The sequence below is a fragment of the Elgaria multicarinata genome, chromosome 11 (genome assembly GCF_023053635.1).
Source record: "Elgaria multicarinata webbii isolate HBS135686 ecotype San Diego chromosome 11, rElgMul1.1.pri, whole genome shotgun sequence".
NCBI lineage: Eukaryota > Metazoa > Chordata > Lepidosauria > Squamata > Anguidae > Elgaria > Elgaria multicarinata.
Window position 1 is genome coordinate 40950132 of NC_086181.1, and position 26837 is coordinate 40976968.

The 26837-nt window shown below is 43.0% G+C and overlaps 2 protein-coding genes across 2 annotated transcripts; both read left to right on the top strand.

Moving 5' to 3' along the window:
- The first annotated feature begins 5942 nt into the window (after nucleotides 1-5942).
- Nucleotides 5943-6896, top strand: LOC134405877 (olfactory receptor 6X1-like). The gene has a single exon (XM_063137132.1). It carries the CDS (start codon nucleotides 5943-5945, stop codon nucleotides 6894-6896), a length of 954 nt encoding a protein of 317 aa, XP_062993202.1.
- A 6471-nt stretch (nucleotides 6897-13367) lies between these two features.
- LOC134405878 (olfactory receptor 6X1-like) lies at nucleotides 13368-19488 on the top strand. The gene is made up of 3 exons (XM_063137133.1): nucleotides 13368-13384; nucleotides 16529-17432; nucleotides 19450-19488. The coding sequence occupies exons 1-3, from the start codon at nucleotides 13368-13370 to the stop codon at nucleotides 19486-19488; spliced, it is 960 nt and encodes a 319-aa protein (XP_062993203.1).
- The last annotated feature ends 7349 nt before the right edge of the window (nucleotides 19489-26837 follow it).

Below are 26837 nucleotides of genomic sequence, written 5' to 3' on the forward strand. Positions count from 1 at the left end.
TACTGAATTTCTGCACACCTATAATAAGAGAAGATAACTTGCTTATTTGGATATTATTTAGAGAGCAGAATACAATTTTTATCTTAGCATTCATCCCCATACTATAGAAAGAAGACAACTGAACACAATGCAACTCATCAAATCCTCTGTATTCACTCATTCGGTAACAGTATATGATTCTAGAGCCATACATCTTTATTTTATAGTATTTTTGGGGGGATGAGAAAAGAAGTTTAACTATGGATATATAGAATGTCCTTTGAAAGAAGAGAAAGAATGAATGGTCAGAGAGAGAGAGAGAGAGAGTCATGAAGACTCTCTCTTTCATTCCATCACTATACTCACCCAGCAATGTAAACATTACCTACAGTTCCTTCCTGCAAAGAACATGTGTAGCAAAATCAAATAAAGGGAGGGATGTTTTATCTATGTGATTTTAAGCACTCCCTGAAGATTCTGCAGAAGAAATTGAGTCATGTCCTCATCTTCTAAAGAAGCTCTGGGATGCTATCTCCTAGGATATGGCCTGTGATTTCCTATAAGCAACCACTCATAAGCACATGTTATAACATGTGATTTTCAATCAGCCTGGATCACGTGCATTAATATGTGGTCAAGAATTAAATAGTTTTAAAACTGAACAATCCTCTGAGTTTATGGACTGGTTTGGAACCAAGGCAAAGCAGGTAATGCTCAGTGTGGTCCAAGCCTATGTGGCAGGGCATTGCTGTTTTATTGTTTTACTATGTACAGCACCATATGCATCAATACTGCTATAACAACAACAACAACAACAACAACAATGTGATGTGACCCACAATCCAAGATGAATCTCCCTCCTCACCGTACACATCAAAAAAATTGCATATATTATAAGGGTCAAATCTGAAGTGATTTTGAGCATGGAAATTTTTTTGAGTGTAATTTGAAGTTGTAGGGAGACCAATACATATCATGACCCTGTTTATTGCATGGAGGAGTTAACCGTTTGCCCCACTGAGGTCCTAATCTAGTTTGCCTACTTCACTTGTTATTTGCAATGGGAAAGACCCCCATCTCTTCTGTTCCCACAGTGCCAATAGTGTCATAGCCCTTGACCCCTATGTCAGAGCCACAAGTCTGGCTGAGAGCCCAAAGTTGTTTTTAAATGGATATGATCTTTGAATGTTGTCTGTTCTTACGTTCCTATGGTTTTAAATTTTGTATATCAATTTTAATGTTTCAACTTTTAATCTTTTGTAAACTGCCCAGAGAGCTTCAGCTATGGGGTGGTATAGAAATGTAAATCATCATCATCGTCATCATCATCATCATCATCATCTACTGCATGTCAACTGTGCCTGTACTTCAGTATTGAAATGTCACTCATGATAAAATTGGTAGTTGTGTGAATGGCGTTGCATTTAGTTTGGGCCTTGCTTGGTTATGCCTGGCCGTTATTGCGCTGCAAAAAACCTCTCATTGAGTCTGGTTGCTGCTCTCTCCTACCAGACTGAATGGGGCTAATTACTTCCTGTTTTCAGGAAGTGACATGGAAGCGGAGACAGAAGAAACGATGGGAGCTGCCCATTTGACTAGATGTGATGGGACTTTAAGGCCAGCTGAGGGGCCATTATATGTAAAATAAGCACCGGTCCTTGGGCAGAGCACCCACCTGCCATCTACCTGCAGAAAGCCAAAGGGATGGAGATGTCCCACCTGCAACATCCCAATGGTGGTGAGGGAGGAAATGGGGCATCTTGGGCCTATGTGACAGTAAGTTGAGGATCTAAGGACCAGCTCAACAATCAGGCAGAATAAGCAGTTCCTTCAAGCAGCAGTTAATAGAATCATAGAATAGTAGAGTTGGAAGGGGCCTACAAGGCCATCGAGTCCAACCCCCTGCTCAGTGCAGGAATCCACCCTAAAGCATCCCCGACAGATGGTTGTCCAGCTGCCTCTTGAAGGCCTCTAGTGTGGGAGAGCCCACAACCTCACCAGGCAACTGATTCCATTGTCGTACTGCTCTAACAGTCAGGAAGTTTTTCCTGATGTCCAGCTGGATTCTGGCTTCCTTTAACTTGAGCCTGTTATTCCGTGTCCTGCACTCTGGGAGGATCAAGACGAGATCCTGGCCCTCCTCTGTGTGACAACCTTTTAAGTATTTGAAGAGTGCTATCATGTCTCCCCTCAATCTTTTCTTCTCCAGGCTAAACATGCCCAGTTGTTTCAGTCTCTCCTCATAGGGCTTTGTTTCCAGACCCCTGATCACCCTGGTTGCCCTCCTCTGAGCACACTGGGAGGTGGCAGATAGGCATAAGAGGATGGAGTCCCATAGCCTAACTTGCCCCCCAAGCTAGCTAGCTTCATTTACTGTAGGTGTGCTGGAGGATGCTGTTCCATTCCAACCATTGAAGAAATATTGGACTCCCAGTCCCATCAGCATTTGTACATGGTAATATGGCATGGAATGGGAGCCCATCTTGTCCTTTGCTTGAAGTTGCCTCTGTCCCCTAAACCTCCCTCAAAAGGAGCCCACAACTATGTTAGACCCATGTAGTTCATTCCCTCCCATTGAATGTAGTAGTGGGTGCGGTGAGGGGAGGAAATATTTTAAGAGTGCGACAAGGAAAATAGTAAGAAAAAGCTTCCTACTTAACTCCCACCCTGGCTCCTATGTGCTGTCGAAACTCACGTCAGGTGGCTAGATGGGCTGCAGAAACTTTGAGCCACAAACCACAAGATTACACTGTGAATGGAATATCACAGTCTGATACTCTTTGGGGTTTTGGCGGGATTGAAGAAGTATGTAAGCAAGGATCACTTCAATTTTTCGTCTGTGACAAAAGTTTTTATTTATTTATTTTTGGCGCAATATTAAAGCTTTGCATCCAGGCAGATTCAAAATAAAATATTCCTTAATTAGCAAGGACTGTGAACTTTCCTAATGGGAAATCACAAAGCTGATCCTTAGAGAGATAATCCCAGATGTTTTGTAGAAGCTAAGTAGGTAACTTCTCATTTGCCCTGCAGAATCTGCAGGAAAAACTTTAGATAGGACAGATAAATATATATTAAAACATTTTTCATCTACTGTTCAGGATAAAATCATTTCATCCATTCTTTCCTGATCTAAACAGCATAGATCTATAGACATTCTTTGACAGGATAGATAGACAGACAGACAGACAGACAGACAGACGGACGGATAGATAGATAGATAGATGATAGATAGATAGACATAGAGCAAAACCATATATGATAAAAGATTAAGAACCTGAAGGAAATAAATGGATAGAATGTTAGATGAATAGATCTCCCAGAGCCTTGGAAGGAACATAGAGAAATTAATTTCAGCAGAATGATAGCTCCAAAATATGTCTCAAAAATAGACATTTTTCATTGGATATGTAATCCTTGCCTTGCACCTGTACTGTTGGCACATTTTTGATGGATTCATCAGTAAGAACGTGAGTATCATTCTTTCTTTAGAGAAATGATTTTCAAGTGGTCCAGACCTGGGACCCACCTCAGATTCCCAGCCCACAATATGGGACTCATTTTCACAATTTCACAATTGCCCACCATTTATTTTTATTTTATTTATTATTGCATTTATATACCACCTTTTTTCCTGCAAGAAACCCAAGGTGGCATACATAATCCTCCTCCTCTCCACTTTATCCTCACAACAACAACCCTGTGAGGTGGGTTGGGCTGAGAGTCTGTGACTGGCCCAAAGTCACCCAGTGGGTTTCCATGGCTGAGTGGGGACTAGAACCCGGATCCCCCGACTCCCTGTCCAACACTCTAGCCACAACACCACACTGGCCACAACAGCTCTGCCGTGACCCATCTGGATTGATCATGCAACCCATTTTTGGGTTGTGACACACCAGTTGAAGACCACTGCTTTAGGGTACATTTTCTTCCGTTGTTGCTTAAACTATGCCATAGTTTTCTGTCATAAACATACTTCCTGCAGAAGTCTGAAAAGCAGCATGGTTGGTTTTGAATCATTTTCTCAGATTCGAGAACCCAAAACCAAAACTGACACCCACACCCACAACCCCAACACGTCTTTTGATATGTGTATGATCTTTAGAAGACCCTATCTTCTATTGATCTCTCTGTCTTCCTACTGGTAAGCCCCCAAATGGCCAGATATCCCAGAGACAGACATCCCTACCTATATCATGTTCATTGACATATATTTTTTGCATTCTAACAATTGCTCTCTAACTCCCTCTACTTCGAAAGACTAACTCCTTCTCATCCCTCTATCAAATCGTCCATCAGATCATTTTATTTGAATGTATGAATGTATGAGCATCTGTCTGTCCAGCTATACAGCAACTAATCTATACTTTGAAGAGCACATTTTAACATGCTTCCTTCTGTAGTTGTAGAAGGCTGCTTTAGGAGAACTCCATACCAAAATCGAGCATGTATCTGTGGAGACGGAAACATCGAAACCATTGCCCACGTTCTGCTATCTTGCTCTCTGTACAGAGATACTCACGAAGAGTTAATTACCCCTGTATTATCACCATATCCAGGGCGTTCAACTGATTATTATGTGAATTTTCTTCTTGAGGATTGCAATAGGGTGGAGCAAAAACTGCAAATTTTTTAGCAATTACCATTAAAATGAGAGCTGCAATTGCACCCTGAGTTTTAAATTATTTAATTTTAGCCCTAATTGTATTTAATGTTTTATTTGCTTGGTGACACTGAGTTTTCTATGTTAAGGATTTTGTCTTTCCTTGAACACTGGACATTTATTGTCTGTTTTTTGTTTTGTTTTGTGTTCAGTTAATTGTTTTAAATTGCAACGGCCAATGGCTTGGTACAAATAAAATTTGATTTGAACTAATCTATACTATAGCTTTGTAAAGGTTGCTTTAAAATAAATCCTTAATATGTATTGTTTATTTACAATATTTATATACAACTCTATATCTAAAATAGATTCCAGGGCAGTGAACATAGGAAAAAAGTTTTTAAAAAAGATTTTTTAAAAAGATTAAAACAAGAAACTGAAATTGATCAATTTCAAAGAAATGGACAAAGGGTGGCTGTTCAGTTGAGGACTGCCTCCTGGAAAAGAGCTGTTGTCAGGAGGCATCAGAAGCAGCATAGTGTTGACACCTGCCTGACTTTCAGGGGAGGGAGTTCCAAAGAGAAGGGGCCACCAAACTAAAGGCTCTTCTCTTGGTGAACACCAATCAAGCCATAGGTCCACGTGGAACCACCAGGAGCATGCCCTCCAATGACCTCAGCATAGTGTTGACACCTGCCTGACTTTCAGGGGAGGGAGTTCCAAAGAGAAGGGGCCACCAAACTAAAGGCTCTTCTCTTGGTGAACACCAATCAAGCCATAGGTCCACGTGGAACCACCAGGAGCATGCCCTCCAATGACCTCAGCATAGTGTTGACACCTGCCTGACTTTCAGGGGAGGGAGTTCCAAAGAGAAGGGCGCACCAAACTAAAGGCTCTTCTCCTGGTGGACACCAATCAAGCCATAGGTCCACATGGAACCACCAGGAGCATGCCCTCCAATGACTTCAGTGACTGGGTAGGTTGGTACAGGAGAATGCACTGTCTTGGGTATCCTGGTCCCAAGTTTAGTGCTTTATGAATCTGTAGTCACAGAACTCTACTGAGCCACAATGTTTTTCTTAGTTACATAGTCCACATATTAAACTTGAAAACATAGTCAGCATCTGAGATCAAACCTAGGATTAATGTATTCTCTTGAAGTTGTCATTTCATCTCTATGCCTTACTCTTCAAGCTATAACATATATAAATGATTGCAAATCTTAATTGTAAACTGCCAAAATATGTAATCAATCAATCAATCAATCAATTTCAGCTCTGCACTATTGAAATGGGGTAAAATAAACTTCTGGATAACTAAAGGCATTTTTCCTCTAATTTCAGTCTGAGAAATCCGAGTTATGGATTTGTCCAATTGTACAACAGTGACAGCATTCACCCTGGTTGGATTGCCTCACTTTTGGGGAACAAACATCATTTCATTTGCAGTTGTCCTCCTGCTCTACCTCTTGTGCATCACAGGGAATGGTCTCATCATTGCCATGGTGAGTGTGGACCGCCAGCTTCAGAAGCCGATGTACTTCTTCCTTAGCAATCTCTCTTTAATGGAGAGTGGACACATCACAGCTTTTATCCCCAAAATGTTGGTCAATTCCCTAGCAGGCAAGAACACCATCTGCTTCTACTGCTGCATGGCTCAATTATACTTCTACTTCCTTTTTGGTGTCTCAGAATTCTTCGTCATCTCCCTGATGTCCTTTGATAGGTACTTAGCCATCTGCCATCCACTGAGGTATAACACCATCATGACCTCCAGCATCTGCCTTAAGCTTGCAGTTGCAGCTTGGTTTGGGGGCTTTTTCTCCATCCTTTTTCAGATGATAATGCTTCTGAGGCTTCCCTTCTGCAACTCAAACATGATCGACCATTATTATTGTGACAGTGGTGCTGTGTTGAGGATCGCTGGTGGGGACACACATATCATTGAAGCACTTAGTTTCCTGATTACTGTAGCGGTGGTCCTGGGCTCTATGCTTTGCACGCTTGTTTCATACATCTTCATCATCTCCACAATTCTCCGCATCCCTTCAGCCAGTGGACAGTGGAGGGCCTTCTCCACCTGTGCTTCTCATCTTACTGTGGCTAGCATCTTGTATGGATCAGTCCTTTTCATCTATCTAAGACCTACTGTCTTAAACTCTTCCTTCAGTATAATCAAGACTGTCTCTGTACTGAACACTATTGTCACTCCAGTACTAAACCCTTTCATATACACTATCAGGAACAATGAATTCAAAGATGCAGTACGGAAAGCTTTAGGAAGGAAGTCAAAGAGCTCATATGGAAAGCTGTAGGCTGTTCCTAAAATCAGAACAGTGATCTATGCTGGGAACTAATACAGACTGATCTATTGCTGTCAACGCCTCATATCACAAGCTGTAAGAATAGCTACCCCCCTTTTTTTTACTGTAACCTAAATCCAGGATGGAGTCTAACATAGAAAATATATATATATATATATATATATATATATATATATATATATATATCCTGTGAATTAGACGGACATGCATTTCTGATGTGTTCACTACCCATTCATCTAGTCTCTGGATTGTTCTTTTGGGGTAGGTTGGGAGTATATACAGTATGTGAGAGATTTGAGCAAGTAATGCTAGCCTTGCAGGTACGTCTATCAGCAGCAGAATGTTCTGCAGGAGCTATCATAGGTTCCATTAAGCCCTTGAATATAGAGCTTCAAGGTTCCTGGGCCTTTTGTGAGTATAACTTCCTCTATATCCATCTGCCTCGTCCTTGCTTTCACACATTTAGAAGCATGAGATTTGGCTTTGCTCAAAAGGTCAGTTTATGTATGTTTCCCCATCTCAGTTGTTTAACTGCTACTCTTAAACTTGCATTTAGTTCTGTTATTAGATGTTATTTTCCTCTCTACTGAAGTATATAAAGCTGTGCATTTTGCTATTCACTTCTTTAGCTCTCGACCTTATTGATGGATTTATTTGTTTTGTATCTCACTCTTCTACCAAGAAAATGGCACTCAAGGTGGCCATTGCAATGGATTTCAGATAAATGCATATCTGCCCTACGACAAACTTGAAACATTTAAACACAGAGGCCACAGCTAGACCTAAGGTTTATCCTGGGATCATCCAGGGTTCGTCCCTGCCTGAGCACTGGATCCCCTGTGTGTCACCTAGATGAACAGGTTTGACCCCTGGATGATCCAGGGATAAACCTTAGGTCTAGCTATGGCCAGACCCACACAAACACAAAAACCACGGAAATCAATTACAAAATATTATTTGGGATAAAAAAATGTTTTGAAAAAATCTATCACATTGTTGGGATGAAAGGGGGAGGAGTTGGTTTGATGCTTTGATCTCCTGAAAAGCCCCTGTCCCTGTTATCCACCTATCAGGTGTCCAATAAAGATGGGCGTGAAGAGCAAGGCATGAGAGTAAGAACTGATCTAGAGGCTTGGGTTATGGATGTTAGGGTTCTATTTCATCTGGTTTGCATGAGGTCTGTGATTGGGTTAAATTTTCCGGTATGCCATTCACACACCTGCAAGCTCAGGTTATTTTTTTTCCTGTCCAGAAAAATACAAAAATAAACTTGAAGCAAGTTACAGAAAAATCAACATTTTGGGGTGGGTGGGGTGGGGGCAGTATTACACTCAGGTCCTCTGGAGAGAACTTGCTCCAGTCAGCCACAACTAGGCTGACAACTGTTACCCAGAGACCTTTTCTTCTGCTGCCCACCTAGGGTGACCATATTTTGGAAACCAAAAAGAAGGGCAACATGGCTGCCCCAAGGGGGCATGCCCACCAACATGCCCAGTCCCCAAGGGGGTGTCCCCACCCAAACATGGCCTTGGTCACATGTCTAATTTCACAGCACACAATTAAGACAAACCTGTTCTACATAACATCTTAATGTTAAAATCACTGGAATAAAAGAGACATTCGATGTATCTGAAATTAACTTCACTCATTCCTACTTTTGTAGCTTTTACTGTACTTTGAAGCTTTTGCAATACTCTGTGTGATACCGGCCTTAGCTAGACAGGGCTTTATTCTGGGGTGAACCCCGAGATTGTTCCTGTGCGTCCACATGATGCACAGAGGATCCTGGGATCAGGAATGGATGATGTGTTGGGGCTCATTGATATAAACCATATACCTTTTTCATACACTTTCATAGTGAAATATCCTGTTCGCTGTAGATGTGTCATGGCCCCCAACAGTTGTCAGTGCACTTCAGTGCCACTATAAAGCAGTAGTGTGGCTCCTGCCTTTTATATAAAATTTTCATACCGCTTTCATAGTGGAAAATCATGCTTGGTATAGATGAGCCCATTGACAGCCTTTTTGTCAGTGAATTTGTCTCACTTTCTTTTAAAGCCATCCAAATTGGTGGCCATCACTACATCTTGTGGTAGTGAGTTCCATAGTTTAACTATGCGCTATGTGAAGAAGTCCTTCCTTTTATCTGAACTAAATCTCCCACCAATCAGCTTCATGGGATGACCCAGTTCTGAGTTCTGGCATTATGAGAGAGGGAGAACAGTGTTTCGTTAGCCACACTCCCCACATCATGCATAATTTTGTTCACCTCTATCATGTCTCCCTTTAGTCACCTTTTTCCAAGCTAAACAATCCCAGCTGTTGTAACCATCCTTGATAGGTGTGTTGTTCCAACCACTTGATCATTTTAGTTTCCCTCCTCTGCACTTTTTCCAGCTCTGCAATATATATATATATATTAGATGCCCAGAACTGTATGCAGGATTCTAAGTGTTGTTCCATCAGAAAAGCCAGTGCAGTGTAGTGGCTAACGTGTTGGACTGGGAGTTGGGAGATCCGGGTTCTAGTCCCCACTCGGCCATGAAAGCTCAGTGGGTGACTTTGGGCCAGTCACAGACTCTCAGCCCAACCCACCTCACAGGGTTGTTGTTATGAGGATAAAATAGAGCTGAGGAGGAGGATTATGTATGCCACCTTGGGTTCCTTGGAGGAAAAAAAGGTGGGATATAAAAGTAATAAATAAATAAATTATATATATAAAAAAGGAATACGGGGACAATGGTTTAATAAATAAATCCCAGTTCCTTTCCCCTTCTTCAACAGGTGGCTAGTAGAATATAAGATGTGGTAGCAGGCCCAGTACATCATCTGTCCCACTGACCCACCATGAAATAACTCTCCAAGCACAGCCTATTATTTCCTTATTTATTTATTTTTACTTTTTTTTTTTTTAGGGAGACTGAAGAAGTCCATGAGAATGACAAAATCCCCAAATTCACAACTGCTGAGAAATGTTTTCTTTTGAGACACTATTAAAAAGTTTTCTCCAAGTAGATTCAAACTGCATAGTCTTTCCTTGTGGGAACAGACAAGGCTTATCCTTGGGGGTGGGGGGAATCCCACAAGTCCGGTAGAAGATGTGCAGATCTTCTTCATTTGCATTATATGATCTGGATGAAAAACATTAAATAGGGCATATTGAAACAATTAGCATATCATACATTCATTTCATCCATTGTTCATCTGAATTTGATTTCACAGTATATCTTTTGCTGATCTGAGCAGTGTACAACTCCAGGCAATTGTTTACTGGATAGGTAGATAGAGCAAAAGAGAAATGAATGTGAACTCACTGAACAGAGCTTGAAGAAAACAGTGTGGTAGACTGTCGGTTGAATAGATAGAATCATAGAATCATAGAATCATAGAATAGCAGAGTTGCAAGGGGCCTACAAGGCCATCGAATCCAACCCCCTGCTCAATGCAGGAATCCACCCTAAAGCATCCCTGACCTCCAGGACCTTTGGAAGAAATGTACAGACCTTAATTTTACTAGAAGAAAGCTTCAAATTATGAACTAAAATATGCATGTTTAATTGGACTGCTAACGGCTGGCTTAAAATTGAAATGCTTACACATTTTTATTGGATCATCAGCTACAATGTGAGTATAATTCTTTGTGCAGTGTGCACATTATTCTTTGAAGTATGCACTAGTTTCAGTCATAAATGTATTCCTGCAGAGTCTATAAAATAATTCAATAAACAAAAAACCTATGGTTTACAAAACAACGTTAAAGGCTCTACAGTTTTCAACCAAACTCCAAAAAGCAGGGAAATTGGGAGTTAAGGCTCACAAGCCTTTAACACCACATCCTCCCTAAGGAGGCAGAAAGTGCCAGTGAAATTCTCATTCTCGCAAAGGAGATATAAACCATGAGGACAGGATGGAGAATAGGATATGCAGAGGTGACTGTAGGGTTGTGGAAAACTGATGACGAACAACTTAGGGCCACCTACTCCTCTTTTTTTTTGTTTAGAGCAGCCCTTCCCCAACCTGGTGCCCTCCAAAGGTGTTGGACTACAACTCCCATCATTGCAAGTCACATCAGAGGCTAAGGGGAGGGAGGAGAGAATCAACACTTTATAAAATGACAAAAATGTTAATGTAAAAAATGTATGTGGGAACTGTGGAACAGCCCAATGAGGAGTTGTATCCCTAAAATGATGTGTGTCTCTTGCAGAGGAACACACACACACACACAAATTTGGAATGCAGTTTCCTGGAAAAGAGCAACATTTTGCCTCACTTGTAGTATGTTAAATTCATACACACACATACACACACACCTAATTGTACTGATTCCAGTACTTCATAAATGTACCTTTCCACAGTTTACAATATGAAGCTAAATCAATTAAAAAGCATTAGTTAGCAACTAAGGGCCTTCCTAGACGAGGCCTTAGCGCGCCTTCTGACCCCGTTTCCCTGCTGTGCGTCCAGATGACGCACAGGGGAATCCGGAGGCAGGCCGTGCTGAGGCCTCCTCCAACGCGCCATAAGCGAATTCGCTTATGGCATGCTTTTTCCCCAGCTCCGGCCTCAGGCTCCCTCTGTCACCCGCCCCCCCTTGCCACCCACCCTGCCATCCTTCCCCCCCCCCGGTTTTAACAAAAACACCCCTTACCTTCCCGGAGTCTTTGGGCCACCCGCGGCCCCTTTAAACAACAACAACAAAAATGGCGGACGCCGCAGGGCTTCCGTCCTCCCTGCGGCTCCGCCGTCTGGAAGCCTGGGGGAGGCGTGCTAACGGTAGTGCGCCTCGGCCCCGCCTCCCTGCCGGGTCTAGTAAGGCCCTAAGTAACTATTCCAAATGGAATTTACATATTCCCAAAGTACCACTGCTGTGTAATAATTTATTTTATTATTTATTGCATTTATATCCCGCCTTTTTCCTCCAAGGAACCCAAGGCAGCATACATAATCCTCCTCCTCTTCCTCTCCATGTTATCCTCACAACAACAACCCTCTGAAGTAGGTTGGGCTGGCCCAAAGTCACACAGAGGGTTTCCATGGCTGAGTGGGGACTAGAACCCAGATCTCCCGACTCCCAGTCTGACACTTTAGCCACTACACCACACCACAATTAAGGATGCAATCCTAAAGCTGGGCTCCATGCATGGAGTGGAAAGCCCACCGGAAGGATGGCAGAGAGCCAGACAGAGAGCTTTGCTTCTTCACCCACTGCATAGTCAAAGTATGGAATTTGCTATCACAAGATGCAGTGATAGCCAGCAATCTGGATGGCTTTAGAAGATTAGAGAAATTCATGGAGGAGAAGGCTCTCAATGGCTACTAGTCATGATGACTACATGGTACCTCTAGTATCTGAGACTGTATGCCTATGTACACCAGTTTCTTGGGAACATGGGTGGGAGGGTGCTGATGTACTCATGTCCTGCTTGTGGGTTTCCTTGGGCGCCTGGTCGGCCACTGTGTGAATGGAATACTGGACAAGATGGACCCTGGTCTGATCCACCATGGTTTTTCTTATGTTCTTGTGTCCTCTCCCAGTACATATAAAGGAAAATGCAATGAGTGTTGATGTCCCACCAGCAGGGTTACATTGGTGGCCATTTTCCAACACCCCCTCCTCAAAAAAAGCTATCAACTACCCCAGTGGCCTTGCATTGGAGTAGTTAGTTTCCTCCCAATAAATGCATGGGGGGGGGGGGAGAAGAAAAGAGAATGATAAGGAGAAAGGTAAGAAAGAAATCTTCTCTATCATCTTCTACCCTTGTTGTAGTGAGTTTTCAGAATGGAGGATATATTGGTAGCTCTGCCACAAATTCTCTCATCACCATAGGATTTCTCTGTAAGGCCTTAGCTAGACCTAAGGTTTATCCTGGGATTGTCCCGGGGTCATCCCTATTCATGTAAATGACACACAGGATATCCTGGGAGCAGGCAGGGATGACCCCGGGATGATCCCGGGATAAACCTTAGGTCTAGCTAAGGCCTATGTGTAATGTCTTAGCCTGTTATTTTAGGGCTTTAGACTGAAAGAGATGAATCTAGATTAATGCTTGATCAATTGTGTTGCTGGAAGTGAGCTTCTCCACCTCTCCTTTTCATTGCATCCCCCCAACTCTTGAAAATGCTGCACTGTCAGAAGGCCCTACTGAGCAGGGTGTGTTGGAAGATGTTTGTGGTGTGTGTGTGGGGGGGAGAGGGTGCATGTGGGAGGGGATATGTGTGGGAAGGGGACACTTCAAAATGTGAAAGAAGGACTTTCCATGAGTGGAACACTTCCTACAGAAGGTCCCTTCCTCTTGCATAAGACAGTTTCTGGATCCATTCCAAAAAGTCCATAAAATGACAGATTGCCCCACAACAACCTTCTGTAGTAGAGGTCATTTTACTCTAGGCAAAATGTTAAAGAGTTTTTATCCAAGTTGGTTTAAGATAACATCTTCCTAAGAGGGTGCAGAAACTTTCCTTATGGGAAATCAAAGCACGTATCCTTGGAGAGAGATTCCCAAGTGTTCTGAAGAAGATGGGTTTGCTTAATATGATCTGCAGGAAAGGCTTTAAATAGTGTAGAAAAAATGTATTTTAAAATCTGCATGTAAAGGATTTCTTTGATCCACTGTTCATCTGAATTTGATTTGAGCAGCACACATCTCTAGGTAACCTTTGATGGAGTAGATAGAAATGAAAATTGAGATTAAGGATAAAACATATAGCATTTAATTTCAGAAGAACGGTAGCTCTGAATTATGGCTCAGAAATATGCATTTTAATTTTATATCTTATCCTGCACTGAACCTGCACTGTCGGCACAATTTTGATGGATTGATAATTTAGGATGTGAGTATCATTCTTTCCTTAGGACATGTAGTCTTCTGGGGAGCTTGAATTCCACAATCCCCCCCCCCCCATTAATAAACTTATTTCTTACAGAAGTCTATAAACTGCCTTGCTTGTTTCATATCATTTTCTCACATCGGAGGCCCAAAACTCAAAACAAAACAAAACACATATTTTGAAATGTGTAATATTTTTAGTAGAATCTGTCATCTATCTATCTATCTATCTATCTATCTATCTATCTATCTATCTATCTCATTTCTTTCCTATGTCCACCTACTGATATCTACCATACTTTAAAATAAGATTTTGATGAATTAATGATGTATAGCTGCAGTTGAATATATTTGTTTGGAACACATTCTTTCCATCATTGTACTGGGTTTTTCAGTTTGCTCTTCTCCATTCACTCATTACCGCAAAGTATGGGTTTGATCCAGATTACCTTAAGCTTTCATCTCCTTGAAATCAATGGGGCTAAAATTAGTCATGACTAACTGTTCTCACTGATTTCAGTGAGACTAAGGCCGTAGTTAGACCTAAGGTTTATCCCAGGATCATCCCGGGTTCATCCCTGCCTGAGCGCTGAATGCCCTGTGTGGCACTTAGATGAACAGGTTTGATCCCAGGACAATCCTGGGATAAACCTTATGTCTAGCTACGGCCTAATGCATGATTAACCAATTCACACTGAAGCCTATGAAGAAAAAAGCAGCCAAGAAATGTGGTCTCTGTTTAGCTATCTGGTCACCCAAACTTACTACCCTCTCCTTCTTTGGCTCTTTCTGTAATTGAACACATCATTTTATTTGCTTTCCCATATAATTTCTCTTTCTTTTGTATCTATCCTACTCTGGTTCATCTCCATTATATATCTATACTTATTAACAACCTTCCCCCAATTCCCTCTGGCAATGTCCACACCCTCTCTCCTCCTCATCCATCTACCCACTCCTGTAAGCTTTCTTTTTATCCCAACATATGAATGTAGATTTACCTATCTTCTATCTAACTACATCTATCTATACATCTATCTACATCTATCTATCTATCTATCCATCCTCAATATGTGTAATGGTTGATTTGCTATAAAGGGATATAAATTTGTAAGCACAGAATTTTATGGATCCATATTTTTTTTTAAAAAATGCAGGGTTCAGATATATGGCTTAGAGCATGGTCAACACCCAGCTCCAAACTTCAACTTAGGGCTTTGCTAGACCTGCCGGGATAAGCCGGCAGGGAGGCGGGGCGGCAGCGAGCTGATGTTAGCGCGCACCGCCTGGGCTTCCAGACGCAGGACGCGCAGGGACGTTGGATCCCTGCAGCGTCCGCCATTTTTTTAAAAGTTTAAAGGGGCCATGTGCGGCCCGAAGACTGCGGAGAAGGTAAGGTTTTTTTTTTTTAGTTAAACCCCCCCCATTCGCTCTGTGTCGTCTCCCCTTCTCCCTGCGTGTGTGTGTGTCTGTCCTGTGTCGTCTCCCCTTCTCCCTGCATGTGTGTGTGTCTGTCCTGTGTCGTCTCCCCTTCTCCCTGCGTGTGTGTGTGTCTGTCCTGTGTCGTCTCCCCTTCTCCCTGCGTGTGTGTGTGTCTGTCCTGTGTCGTCTCCCCTTCTCCCTGCGTGTGTGTGTGTCTGTCCTGTGTCGTCTCCCCTTCTCCCTGCGTGTGTGTGTGTCTGTCCTGTGTCGTCTCCCCTTCTCCCTGCGTGTGTGTGTGTCTGTCCTGTGTCGTCTCCCCTTCTCCCTGCGTGTGTGTCTGTCCTGTGTCGTCTCCCTTTCTCCCTGCGTGTGTGTGTCTGTCCTGTGTCGTCTCCCCTTCTCCCTGCGTGTTTGTGTGTCTGTCCTGTGTCGTCTCCCCTTCTCCCTGCGTGTGTGTGTCTGTCCTGTGTCGTCTCCCCTTCTCCCTGCGTGTGTGTGTGTCTGTCCTGTGTCGTCTCCCCTTCTCCCTGATGTGTGTGTGTCTGTCCTGTGTCGTCTCCCCTTCTCCCTGATGTGTGTGTGTCTGTCCTGTGTCGTCTCCCCTTCTCCCTGATGTGTGTGTGTCTGTCCTGTGTCGTCTCCCCTTCTCCCTGATGTGTGTGTGTGTCTGTCCTGTGTCGTCTCCCCTTCTCCCTGCGTGTGTGTGTGTCTGTCCTGTGTCGTCGCCCCTTCTCCCTGCGTGTGTGTGTGTCTGTCCTGTGTCGTCTCCCCTTCTCCCTGCATGTGTGTGTGTCTGTCCTGTGTCATCTCCCCTTCTCCCTGCGTGTGTGTGTGTCTGTCCTGTGTCGTCTCCCCTTCTCCCTACCGGGATCTCCCCCGGCCTATGGGCACAGCGCTCAGCGCTGTGGCCAGTCTGCGGCTTTTTACGGCTACTCGCGAGTAAGCGAGTAGCCGCAAAAAGCCACGGAAGTAGCTAGACGTTCCCCAGCCCCCGCCTCAGGCCGGGGCTGGGGAAAAGGCGCGCCATAAGCGAGTTCGCTTATGGCGCGTTAGAGGAGGCTTCAGTGCGGCCTGGAGCCGGATTCCCCTGTGCGTCATGTGGAAGCACAGCAGGGAAACTGTCTCTCAAGGCGCGCTAAGGCCTCGTCTAGGAACGCCCTTAGTGAATTTTCTTGGGATTGTCCTTTTCCCCCTAGTACCAGTTCTTCTTTCTATAAAATGGGAATAGAAATGATATAAGAAGTATTTGTATTCTGCTCTCTTTTTTGGGGGGGGGAAGAGGGTAAAATAAACATCTGGATAAATAACGTCTCCAACACTTTTCTTTATTTCAGTCTTAGGGAGTCACATTATGGATTTGGAGAATTGTACAAGAGTGGCAGACTTTATCCTCCTTGGTTTCCCACCCATTTGGGAAATGAATATCACTTTGTTTATAGTCGTCCTTCTGCTCTACATTTTGTCCATTGCAGGCAATGGTCTCATCATTGTCATGGTGAGGGTTGACCGTCGGCTCCAGAAACCTATGTATTTCTTCCTTAGCAACCTCTCTTTCCTTGAGATGTGGTATACCACTGCTGTTGTCCCCAAGATGTTGGCCAACCTTCTCTCAGCAAAGACCACCATCTGTTTCTACTGCTGCATGGCACAGTCATACTTCCACTTCCTGTTTGGCATCACAGAGTTTTATATCCTCACTGTCATGTCTTTTGACAGATACTTAGCCATCTGCCAACCACTGAGGTACACAAGCATCATGACTACCAGTGTTTGTCTTCAGCTTGCGTTGACTGCCTGGTTTGGGGGCTTTTGCACCATCATTTTGCAGACAGTATTGGTAGTGAGGCTTCCCTTCTGCCACTCTAACATTGTCAACCATTATTATTGTGACATTGGGCCAATGTTGAAAATTGCAGGTGGTGACACACATCTCATTGAAGCTCTTGGTTTTCTGATTGCAGTGGCTGTTATACTGACCTCTCTACTCTTAACAATGGTGTCTTATGTCTTCATTATCTCCACAATTCTCCGCATCCCTTCAACCAGTGGACAGCAGAAAGCCTTCTCCACCTGTGCCTCTCACCTGATTGTGGTCAGCATTTTGTATGGGGCAGTCCTTTTCATATACTTACGACCTTCTGCTGCGCACTCTTCATTCAGCCTCAACAAAGCCATCTCTGTGCTCAACACTGTGATTACCCCTGTGCTCAATCCTTTCATATACACCATCAGGAACAATGAAGTCAAGGAGGCTTTATGGAAAGCTTTAGGAAGGAAGGTGCTGGGTGTTCCTAAAGTGAGAGTCTTGATCTGTGTTGAGAAGAGTTGCAGAACAATTCGTTGTTGACACCACCCAGTTTCGCAAGCCCAATACATATCATCTTTCCTGAAGCTCAAATCTGGGACAATCCTGTGTTTGGAATGGTATAATTTAAAACCACTTGCCTACTAATGAGAAAAATATCCAAACCTTTCTTCTGACTGAGTTTAGCATTACTGTTGTCATAGAGATAAAGGGAAATGGTACCCAGGTGAACATATTGATGAAATATTGATACATTTCTGGGTTCTCCTTTTGGGCCATATTCAGGGCAGTTTTAGAATAATGACAAACACTATGGAAGGGAGTAGGACTTCTCCCCCATCATTGAATGTAGATTTCAAGAGTGGTTGTTGGATCTGGGCTTTGGAGCTGCCACTTGACTGAAACTGCATTAGACATGGGCTAGGTTTGATCACTAAGACAACCTGAGCTGCCACAAGGAGGGACTGATCACCAATAACCCCCCCTGGAGACTATGGTGGTCAACCTCCATGGATACCAAACCAGCTTCAAAATCCATTGCTAATATCGCTGGGTAAGAATGGTGATGTTCTCAAAGAGATGAAAGGAGAATGTGCTTCTTAGCAGCAACCAGATGTGTGATTCTTGTGGATATCTGCAGCACTTGGCATCAGAGGGAAAGGAGGTTTTATAGGTTCATTTAGTGTTCTTAAGTCTAGAGTTTGGAGTGGAGGGCCATAATATGCTAGTGAGTGTATCATTTGTACAGTTACATTTTCCCAGTCAGTACCACCATTACACACATACGCACAATCACCAGGCTTTGCTAGAAGGAACTATTTCTCCTCCTACTCTTTTTAAATATTTAATAAAATGTTGTTTTTAGTAGTGTGTGTTTTTTGGTTGTTGCTTTCCAATTAACTTCTGTATATGCTAGTGCCCCCCCCCTGCCCTGTTAACTAGTCAAATTGTGTTCACTACCTTTGGTGGATGTGGTCCAGAAAGGCAGTTGATAAATCTACAAAAACTAGAGGCAGTGACTAATGCTGCCGCTGCACTGTAGCCATTAGCATAGCATTAGGGTAAGCAACCTCTAGTACATCACCAATGGAGTATGCTGGTCTAACAGGCTTGTGTGGAAAAACAATCAAACACCATTGGCATTGCGCTAGAGATTGCTTAGACCAGCGCTGAATCTAGTGAAGGCTGGTGACTCCGATTTCAGTGGGGCTGTGAAGCCAGTCTGGGTTTTAGTCACAACCAGTCAGAGCTCTAAAAGAGTTATCCAAGGTTCAAAACCTGACCCCCAAAATGAAGAGCTGGATGCCAAGTATCCTAACTAGAATCATAGAATCATAGAATAGCAGAGTTGGAAGGGGCCTACAAGGCCATCGAGTCCAACCCCCTGCTCAATGCAGGAATTCACCCTAAAGCATCCCTGACAGATGGCTGTCCAGCTGCCTCTTGAAGGCCTCTAGGGTGGGAGAGCCCACGACCTCCCTAGGTAACTGATTCCATTGTCGTACTGCTCTAACAGTCAGGAAGTTTTTCCTGATGTCCAGCTGGAATCTGGCTTCTTGTCACTTGAGCCCGTTATTCCGTGTCCTGCACTCCGGGGGGATCAAGAAGAGATCCTGGCCCTCCTCTGTGTGACAACCTTTTAAGTATTTGAAGAGTGCTATCATGTCTCCCCTCAATCTTCTCTTCTCCAGGCTAAACATGCCCAGTTGTTTCAGTCTCTACCTTAAAGCATCCCTGACAGATGGTTGTCCAGCTGCCTCTTGAAGGCCTCTAGTGTGGGAGAGCCCACAACCTCACCAGGCAACTGATTCCATTGTCGTACTGCTCTAACAGTCAGGAAGTTTTTCCTGATGTCCAGCCGGAATCTGGCTTCCTTTAACTTGAGCCTGTTATTCCGCGTCCTGCACTCTGGGAGGATCAAGAAGAGATCCTGGCCCTCCTCTGTGTGACAACCTTTTAAGTATTTGAAGAGTGCTAAATAAGTCGGTAGCTTATTTTGGGGGTGCTTGGTAATCATGAACTGTGTTGATCCTCTTAACACTTAATAGTTATATTTTATACTCCACCAGCTGCAAAGAATTGTTGTAGACATAAGAGATTTTTGGAGAGTTGCAAAGTGTTGAGGTGACACCTAGTGGCCACTGTCCAAACACCCACCTTAATTTAGAGGCCAATGTACAACCGATAGCAAAATCAACTGCCTTGAGAGGTTGTGTGTGTCTTTCCTTTGACACCTGGGAACACATCAGATTTATTACAGATCTGACCAATTGAAATTGGATGAATGGAAAATACAATTAAAAACAATTTCAACTAGAATAACATAACGATTATACTTTAAAAAACAGTATTAAAACAGTTTATTTATATTTTTTATTTATTCATTTACTGCTTCACCTATCTGCAGTATACCCTAGTTTAAAAACTACACCAGTAACATAAAACAGTTGAAAAAAGCAGTAAGATGGAGCAGAAGATATGATCAGCTGCAGATATTCAAGCCAGAAAAACAGGTGCTACCACTGAAAAGGCCTGCTTCTGAGGCCTCCCTTCATCCTGCTTTGGTGGGACATGGGAGAGGGCTTTCTCTATTGTGGCACCCCAGCCGTGGAATGTCCTCCCCTTGGAGGCCCGACTGGCACTGGTTTCATTTCAGTGCTAAGTTAAGACACGGCTTTTTTTACAAAGCCTTTGACGGCTAAATTCACCAAGCCTGTACATAGTTGGAATTGTTTTAATTGGTTTTCCTGTTTTTAAATCCTCTACTGGTTTAATTTGTTTTTAGCTATGTGTCTTTATTGTTTCATATTGTTTGTATGATTTTATCTGTTCACCGTCCTGAGATCCTTGTGATATAGGGCAGGATATTAATGTCTAAATGAATAAATAAAATAAATATTACATGGCATCATTTCATTGGTCATGGAATGACCACAAAGTCCTTAATACACTGTACCTTTGCATTGGGTTTTAGATGTTGCAGGCCAGGTTGGTAGCCCATCTTGCATGGTCAATGGAATATAAATAGGGATAGTTTCAATTCATGTTTGACCAGAATTTGACCAGCTTGAACCTTCTAAAGCCGAAGATGGACTTGAAATGTAATTTGTAGCCTGCACGTTACTAATCTCCTAAAATCATAGAATCATAGAATAGCAGAGTTGGAAGGGGCCTACAAGGCCATCGAGTCCAACCCCTTGCTCAATGCAGGAATCCACCCTAAAGCATCCTTGACAGATGGTTGTCCAGCTGCCTCTTGAAGGCCTCTAGTGTGGGAGAGCCCACAACCTCCCTAGCTAACTGATTCCATTGTCATACTGCTCTAACAGTTAGGAAGTTTTTCCTGATGTCCAGCTGGAATCTGGCTTCCTTTAACTTGATCCCATTATTCCGTGTCCTGCACTCTGGGACCATGTCCTGCACCATGTCCTGAAGCTATTTGATTTATGTACATCTTGCAAAATGTATGTTTCAATGTGGATTCCTGCATTGAGCAGGGGTTGGACTTATGGCCTTATAGGTCATTTACAACTCTATTATTCTATGATTCTATGAAATATCAAAAGCTCATGAAATCCCTAAAGCTGACAATCCAGTATAGACACAAGTCAGAAGGAACTTCAAGGAGGAAATCAGAGAACCCAGCAAGCTCAGGTTTTGCTGGAACCGAATTTATATATTGATGTATTTTTTAAAAAATTTGAGCAGATTCGGGGTTGAGCGATGAACCTGCTGAATGGCAGGTTCGTTATAGAAAAGAAAATGGAAATAAATTAAAGAAGAGGATATTTTGTACTGCAAAGTGGCCATCTGGTGGCAGCAGAGGTTTAGAAATGGAGCCAAGTCCTGGTTTCCCCACCCCACCCCCATGCCATGGTCTTTGATTTCCTGTTTGAGAAACCCACAGAGGTATCACTTTTGAGTCATATCTGGAGTAGGCTGAACCTTTCTCTGGTTGACAACTGCCAGCAGGTTTGCGGCATTGAGCTATCTCACATTCAGGCCTTTGGTTGGGATGACAGGAATTTGGGCCCCATTCAGAAGACACCTTAAACCATGGCTTTAACAATGGTGGTTAAGCCAGAAAGCCAGGCTGTGTTCAGAAGACACCTTAAACCACAGCTTTAACCATGGTGAATAAAGCAAAAAGCCTTACCATGTTTAAAGCCATGGTTTAAAGTGTCTTCTGAACACGGCCTGGCTTTCTGGCTTAACCACCATGGTTAAGCCATGGTTTAAGGTGTCTTCTGAATGTTACGAAAATGTGAAAATACATGAACCCCGTTGTAGGTGGTTTCATCTCACATTCCCCATTCAAAATCTTTGGGAGGGGAGAAGGGATTCCTTTGGTGGTTGGCAAAAGTTCAGGGGTGGGTGGAAAGTATAAAAATGGCTATAAAAGGAACACAGGACCATAGTAATCTGTCTTATATGGAGTCAGGCCATTGCTCCAGTTTACCCATTACTGTCAGCAGTGACTGGCAGGAGCCCTCCAATGTTTCAGTCAGACATTTTTCTAGTCCTATCCGGAGATGCCAGGCATTGATCCTAGGACATAAGAACATGAGAGGAGCCATGCTGGGTCACACTAAAGATCCATCTAGTCCAGCATTCTGTTCATACCATGGCTCACCATCTGCCTACATGAAAGTCCCAAGCAGGACATAAGTGCAGCAGGTCTAAGGCCCTTCTGTATGCAAAGCCTGTGTTCTACTGATTTATGGACCCTCTTAATGGCACCAGTCATAGCATATATGAAAGCTATTGTGTTCATAGCCTCCTTGTTGTGGGGTTCCTGGAGACATTTGGCTGCCCACTGTGGGAACCAGTATGCTGGACTAGATGGACCTTTGGTCTGATTTAGAAGGGCTCTTCTTCTGTTCTTACAGCCTTATGACTCTAGCTGGCATTCCAATCTTGGCATATATGTAAGCAAATAGTAATATCATCTATCCAACCATTATATTTGGACTGTATCTTTCTCCAAAGGTATCAGGACACCATGCATCATTCTCCTGCCATTTTTAGAAGGGTTAGAAACTAGTGTTTTTCAAACTATCTTCTTAAGGCACTGCAGTTTCTTCGAGACATATCAGGGTTTTATTATGTTCTTAGGTTTTGTAGAACTTGTGACATTTATGGAGTGTCACCTTTATCAATGTCTTGGGACCCCTTACTGCAGTGTTTCTCAAGCCTGGGTTCCCAGATGCAGCTGGACTACAAACCTCATCATTCCTTGGAAGCATGGTTGATAGTCAGGGGTGACTGGAGCTGTAGTCCAACAACAACTGAAGACTGATGTTTGAGAGACATCTCTACAACATGCAGGTGATCCTTGGCAGTTTTAGAAGAGCCCCTCATGAAATAAATGGCTCTAGAAAGTTTACCTTAAGCATTGGAAGTTTGAAAAATACAATGGACTATCTAGCACAGTATTCTGTCTAGAATCTGATCGAACATTGTTGGTTTTGGAGCACCAGGTGATGAACAGGTTTCCCCATGCTTTGGGGATTTTTTATTTTTTTTAAAAAAAATGCTTTAGTGTTTTTAAATATTTGACACTACTGTTTTCTGTGTTAGCTTTATTCTGTTTTTATTGTGTTGCTGATTTAAGTTGTTTTTGATTGTATGTTTATACTTCCATATGTTATGGTTTATGTGTGTGCATGTTTTTAAAAAATCTATACAACATCAAGAGAGTTTATTGTTAAAAGGAAGCATAAAAATCCTACAAAGAAATAAACATTCAAACAGAACTGTGGGATGAATGAAGAAGATGATGATGAAGAAAACAAAGACAAAGATGAAGGTGAAGAAGACAAAGAAGAAGAAGAGAAGAAGTTTTTTATGGTGGTGGGAGATGCAAAAATGGCTTTGACACAGAATCCAAGATGCTGAAGGTAGTGTTGGGCCAAAAATTCTGACCATTCCATTTTTGGCATTTTGTAGGGCTGGGGAGAGTGAAAACTCAACCAAAATAGGCTGGAATTTTATTTTATTTTTTAAAAAGGAAGAAGCCCCCTCAGCATCCAGCTACACTTAAAAAAAGGTATGTGGAAACCCTGTCCCCCTTCCCAAGGAAAAATTTATCTGGATTTCCCCCCTCCCTTTGACAGAGGCAGAAAAAAACCGTTGCCTCTTTCAGAGAGGGAGAGAAAGTTCTGAAAAATAAGGGGCAGGATTTGGCCCAATAGCTTGGTGGACTTGACTCCTCCCCACCTGGAACAGTTTTCTCTGACATCCCCAGTTGGAAGGAAAGCTACTAGCTCATGTGCAAATATTGGCAAATCTTTCAAAAAGGTATCTTCAAAAAGCCCACCCCCCCAAATAGGGGCAAATTATGGAAAGAGATTCCTCATAGATAGGGGCCACCAGAAAATAGTGTCAATCTCTGATTAATCCAAACAGCTGGGGCAGATGCTACAGCAATTGATAGATGAACCAGGCTTGAGCATTTACAGACAGCTTCAGGTTTGAGAAAACCCTTGGACAAAATGCTCTCTGGTGAGCCCCTGACCTCCCCATCTATCAGAACCTCATGGCTGGCTTCCTTGGAAGCAGCCAGACCCACCACCCACTAGCAGAAGTAATATTGGAGAGGGAAGAGTTAACATTAATAGTGGGCCCATCTATGGTATTGGGACCCTGGCATATGCCCAAGTATGCCGAAAGTTGGTGTCGGCCCTGTTGTACACTACCTATTTCTCAAACAGCTAAGTGATCCAATACAGACAATGAATAGGGCAAGGGAACAGAGTGACGTGAAACGCATTAGCTCCAACCACTTGGCGGCAGCAAAGATCTACAAGTGGGTGTATGAAAAGAAGATGTTTCCCTTTGTGGCTTCTTCTGAGGAAACCACCGAAAGTTTCGATATGACTTATTGAGCCATGCTTATTAGTCTGTTGTCCTTTCCCCCACAGCTGTTACTTTTGCATCCAGTAAACAAGTTGAGGCCTCTGGTTTTTCATGTTTGTTGGAGGAGGGGCAGTGCGGTGTGCATGCACTTTTGGTGGCACTGTTGCACCATGGAAAACACCAAGTTCAAGGTAAAGATGGGAGAGAGTGACTTTCTATCAAAGAAGAAGTAAGTGGTTTTCTGCTGAGAAGAGGAAGGGGAGGAGTGAGATGACAGCTGTAGCAAGTAGTGCGTACACTTCTAAAACATGATGGGGATCAGATTCCTCATGTTTTTGGGTTTCAGTCCTTCTGGATTGTGAAGCCTCCAGGACAAATGACGTAGAACCAAATGGCATGTTACCCTGGGAAATGCTTGACTTATTTATTTATTTATTTATTACACTTATATACTGGGGTTTTTACAGAAATTCTAAAATTGAGATAAAAACAAGTTTAAAATGTTAAAACACAGAACATACACACATAAAGCGTATTTATTTTATTTTATTTATTACACTTGATTTCCTGTTGTTTATTTTGGAGGTTTCGGAAGGGATGAGGTGACAGTTGATACAGGAACGGTGTCTCCATCCACCCACCGACCCCACACACTTATTCCAACTAAATGTAGATTCAAGGAGTTGCTAATTTGATGACGTGGCATGAAGATTGGAGGTGGGGGTTCAAACTCTCAAAATTCCCCACCATATTTGTGGGCTGAGAAATGAACGGAGCGGGAGCATTTCACCTCATTTCTCCAGGCGGAGGTGAAAATCCCCAATGGTTTCTTGGGGCAGGGGCGAGGGGTGTCTCTAATAGCTGTGGCAGTAGCACAACTTCTCATTTATGTCGCTTCTCTGCTGCACCGCAGCTGTTGCAAATGGGCAACAGCAGCAGGAAATGAGTTGACAGCCTGGTTCCCATTTTGTGCCCTCCAACATTGGTCCAAGTCCAAGTCCAAGTCCAAGTTTATTGTATTTAGCAACCAGCCATTATACAATTTCACATAGGTGTGTTACATCCATTCATCCCAGACCTGGAAATGTTCTGGTGCATTGGTGGTGGTGGTGGTAGGGAGCGTTGTTGGCTCACCATGAATGGTGGATAACAATCATTTTATTCTTCAGTAAATGCTGAGACGGGGAGAGGGAGAAGCAGAGGTGAAAAGGATAATCCTCAGGACTTGCTTCAAATGGAATGCCAGTATAATATGTGTATAAATATATTTAAGGAGACTGCAGCTGTTAGTTTCTCTTCCCTTTCTGGAGGCCTCTTCTCTATTGTCTTTGTGTAGGCAGTCTGTATTGGAATATGTTGGTCTAATATTTACAACCTTATTTTAGTTATTGCCAGACTGGGCTTCTGGCCAATAACCTTATAACAGAGTTTTGCAGCGGTTTCCAGCAAACTCAGCACAGACACAGATTAAGACTGAGACTTTCAGTAGGTTTAAAGAAACCTTTACTGGCATATAAAAATATAATTTAGTTATGGCAATCACAAATACAAATACTTACATACGGTCAGTCAATACAGCTCTGATACATAGATGGAGTGAGTGAGTGAGTTATACATGTACATGGGAATACAATCCTTTTTATAGGCTAACTGTACAGTGATGCAACTGCTTGCAATCCCTTGATTGAAACAATCAAGTCACCAATTATTCAATCATGACATCAATGTCCAGGTGCAACGTTGACCTTTAAGTTTTCTGCTGAGTCTTCTGATTCCTCCAGCTCCTCAGCAATTAGTAAATCCCTGGAAACATATCCAGGATCCATTCCAGGATCCAACAGTCTGGTGTGTGTCTTCTCAGGAATTCACACACACACACACACACACACACACACACACACATATAGACATAAACAAAGAATGCTGTTGTGGAAGTTTCAGCAGTATATTACTTGGACAGCAAGGCCTGTAGGGCTGGGGGAGGGGAGGGGGACTGCCAGTTGAGCTGGTAAGCCCATCCCCACATTAGCCAAGGGCCATTACAGCCACCTTCACCCACACAAGCACACACATCCAGTTGTGTGGGATGGAGCATCAGGGGCTGATTCTTGCCAAAGTAGACACTGTACATCTTCTTTTGGCTGTGCACAGTTTTTGGGTTTTTTTTTTTTTTTGCCTTTGCTCAACCAAGGGATTCTAGAGAAATCCTCTGAGGACCTGAATGAGGTTGGATTCCTGGTTATCTGACCTGCAGAGCCCTCAGCAAATTGGCGCTCACTTCCTGCACATCCTCTGGATTTTTTTGTGGCTCCCCCTCTCTTTAAACAGAGCAAGATAAGCCAAATTGTGGCCATAATTGTTGTATGTTGGGCAAGTCATAGCTGTAATTAACATATTTTATGCCATTTGTAGCTGTAAAGTGCTTAGGTATAATTAGGCATGCTACAGCTGCAAAAATACCCTAATTATGGCCATAAATTTCCCAAGATACACCAATTTTAGCTGAAATTGCCCTATATT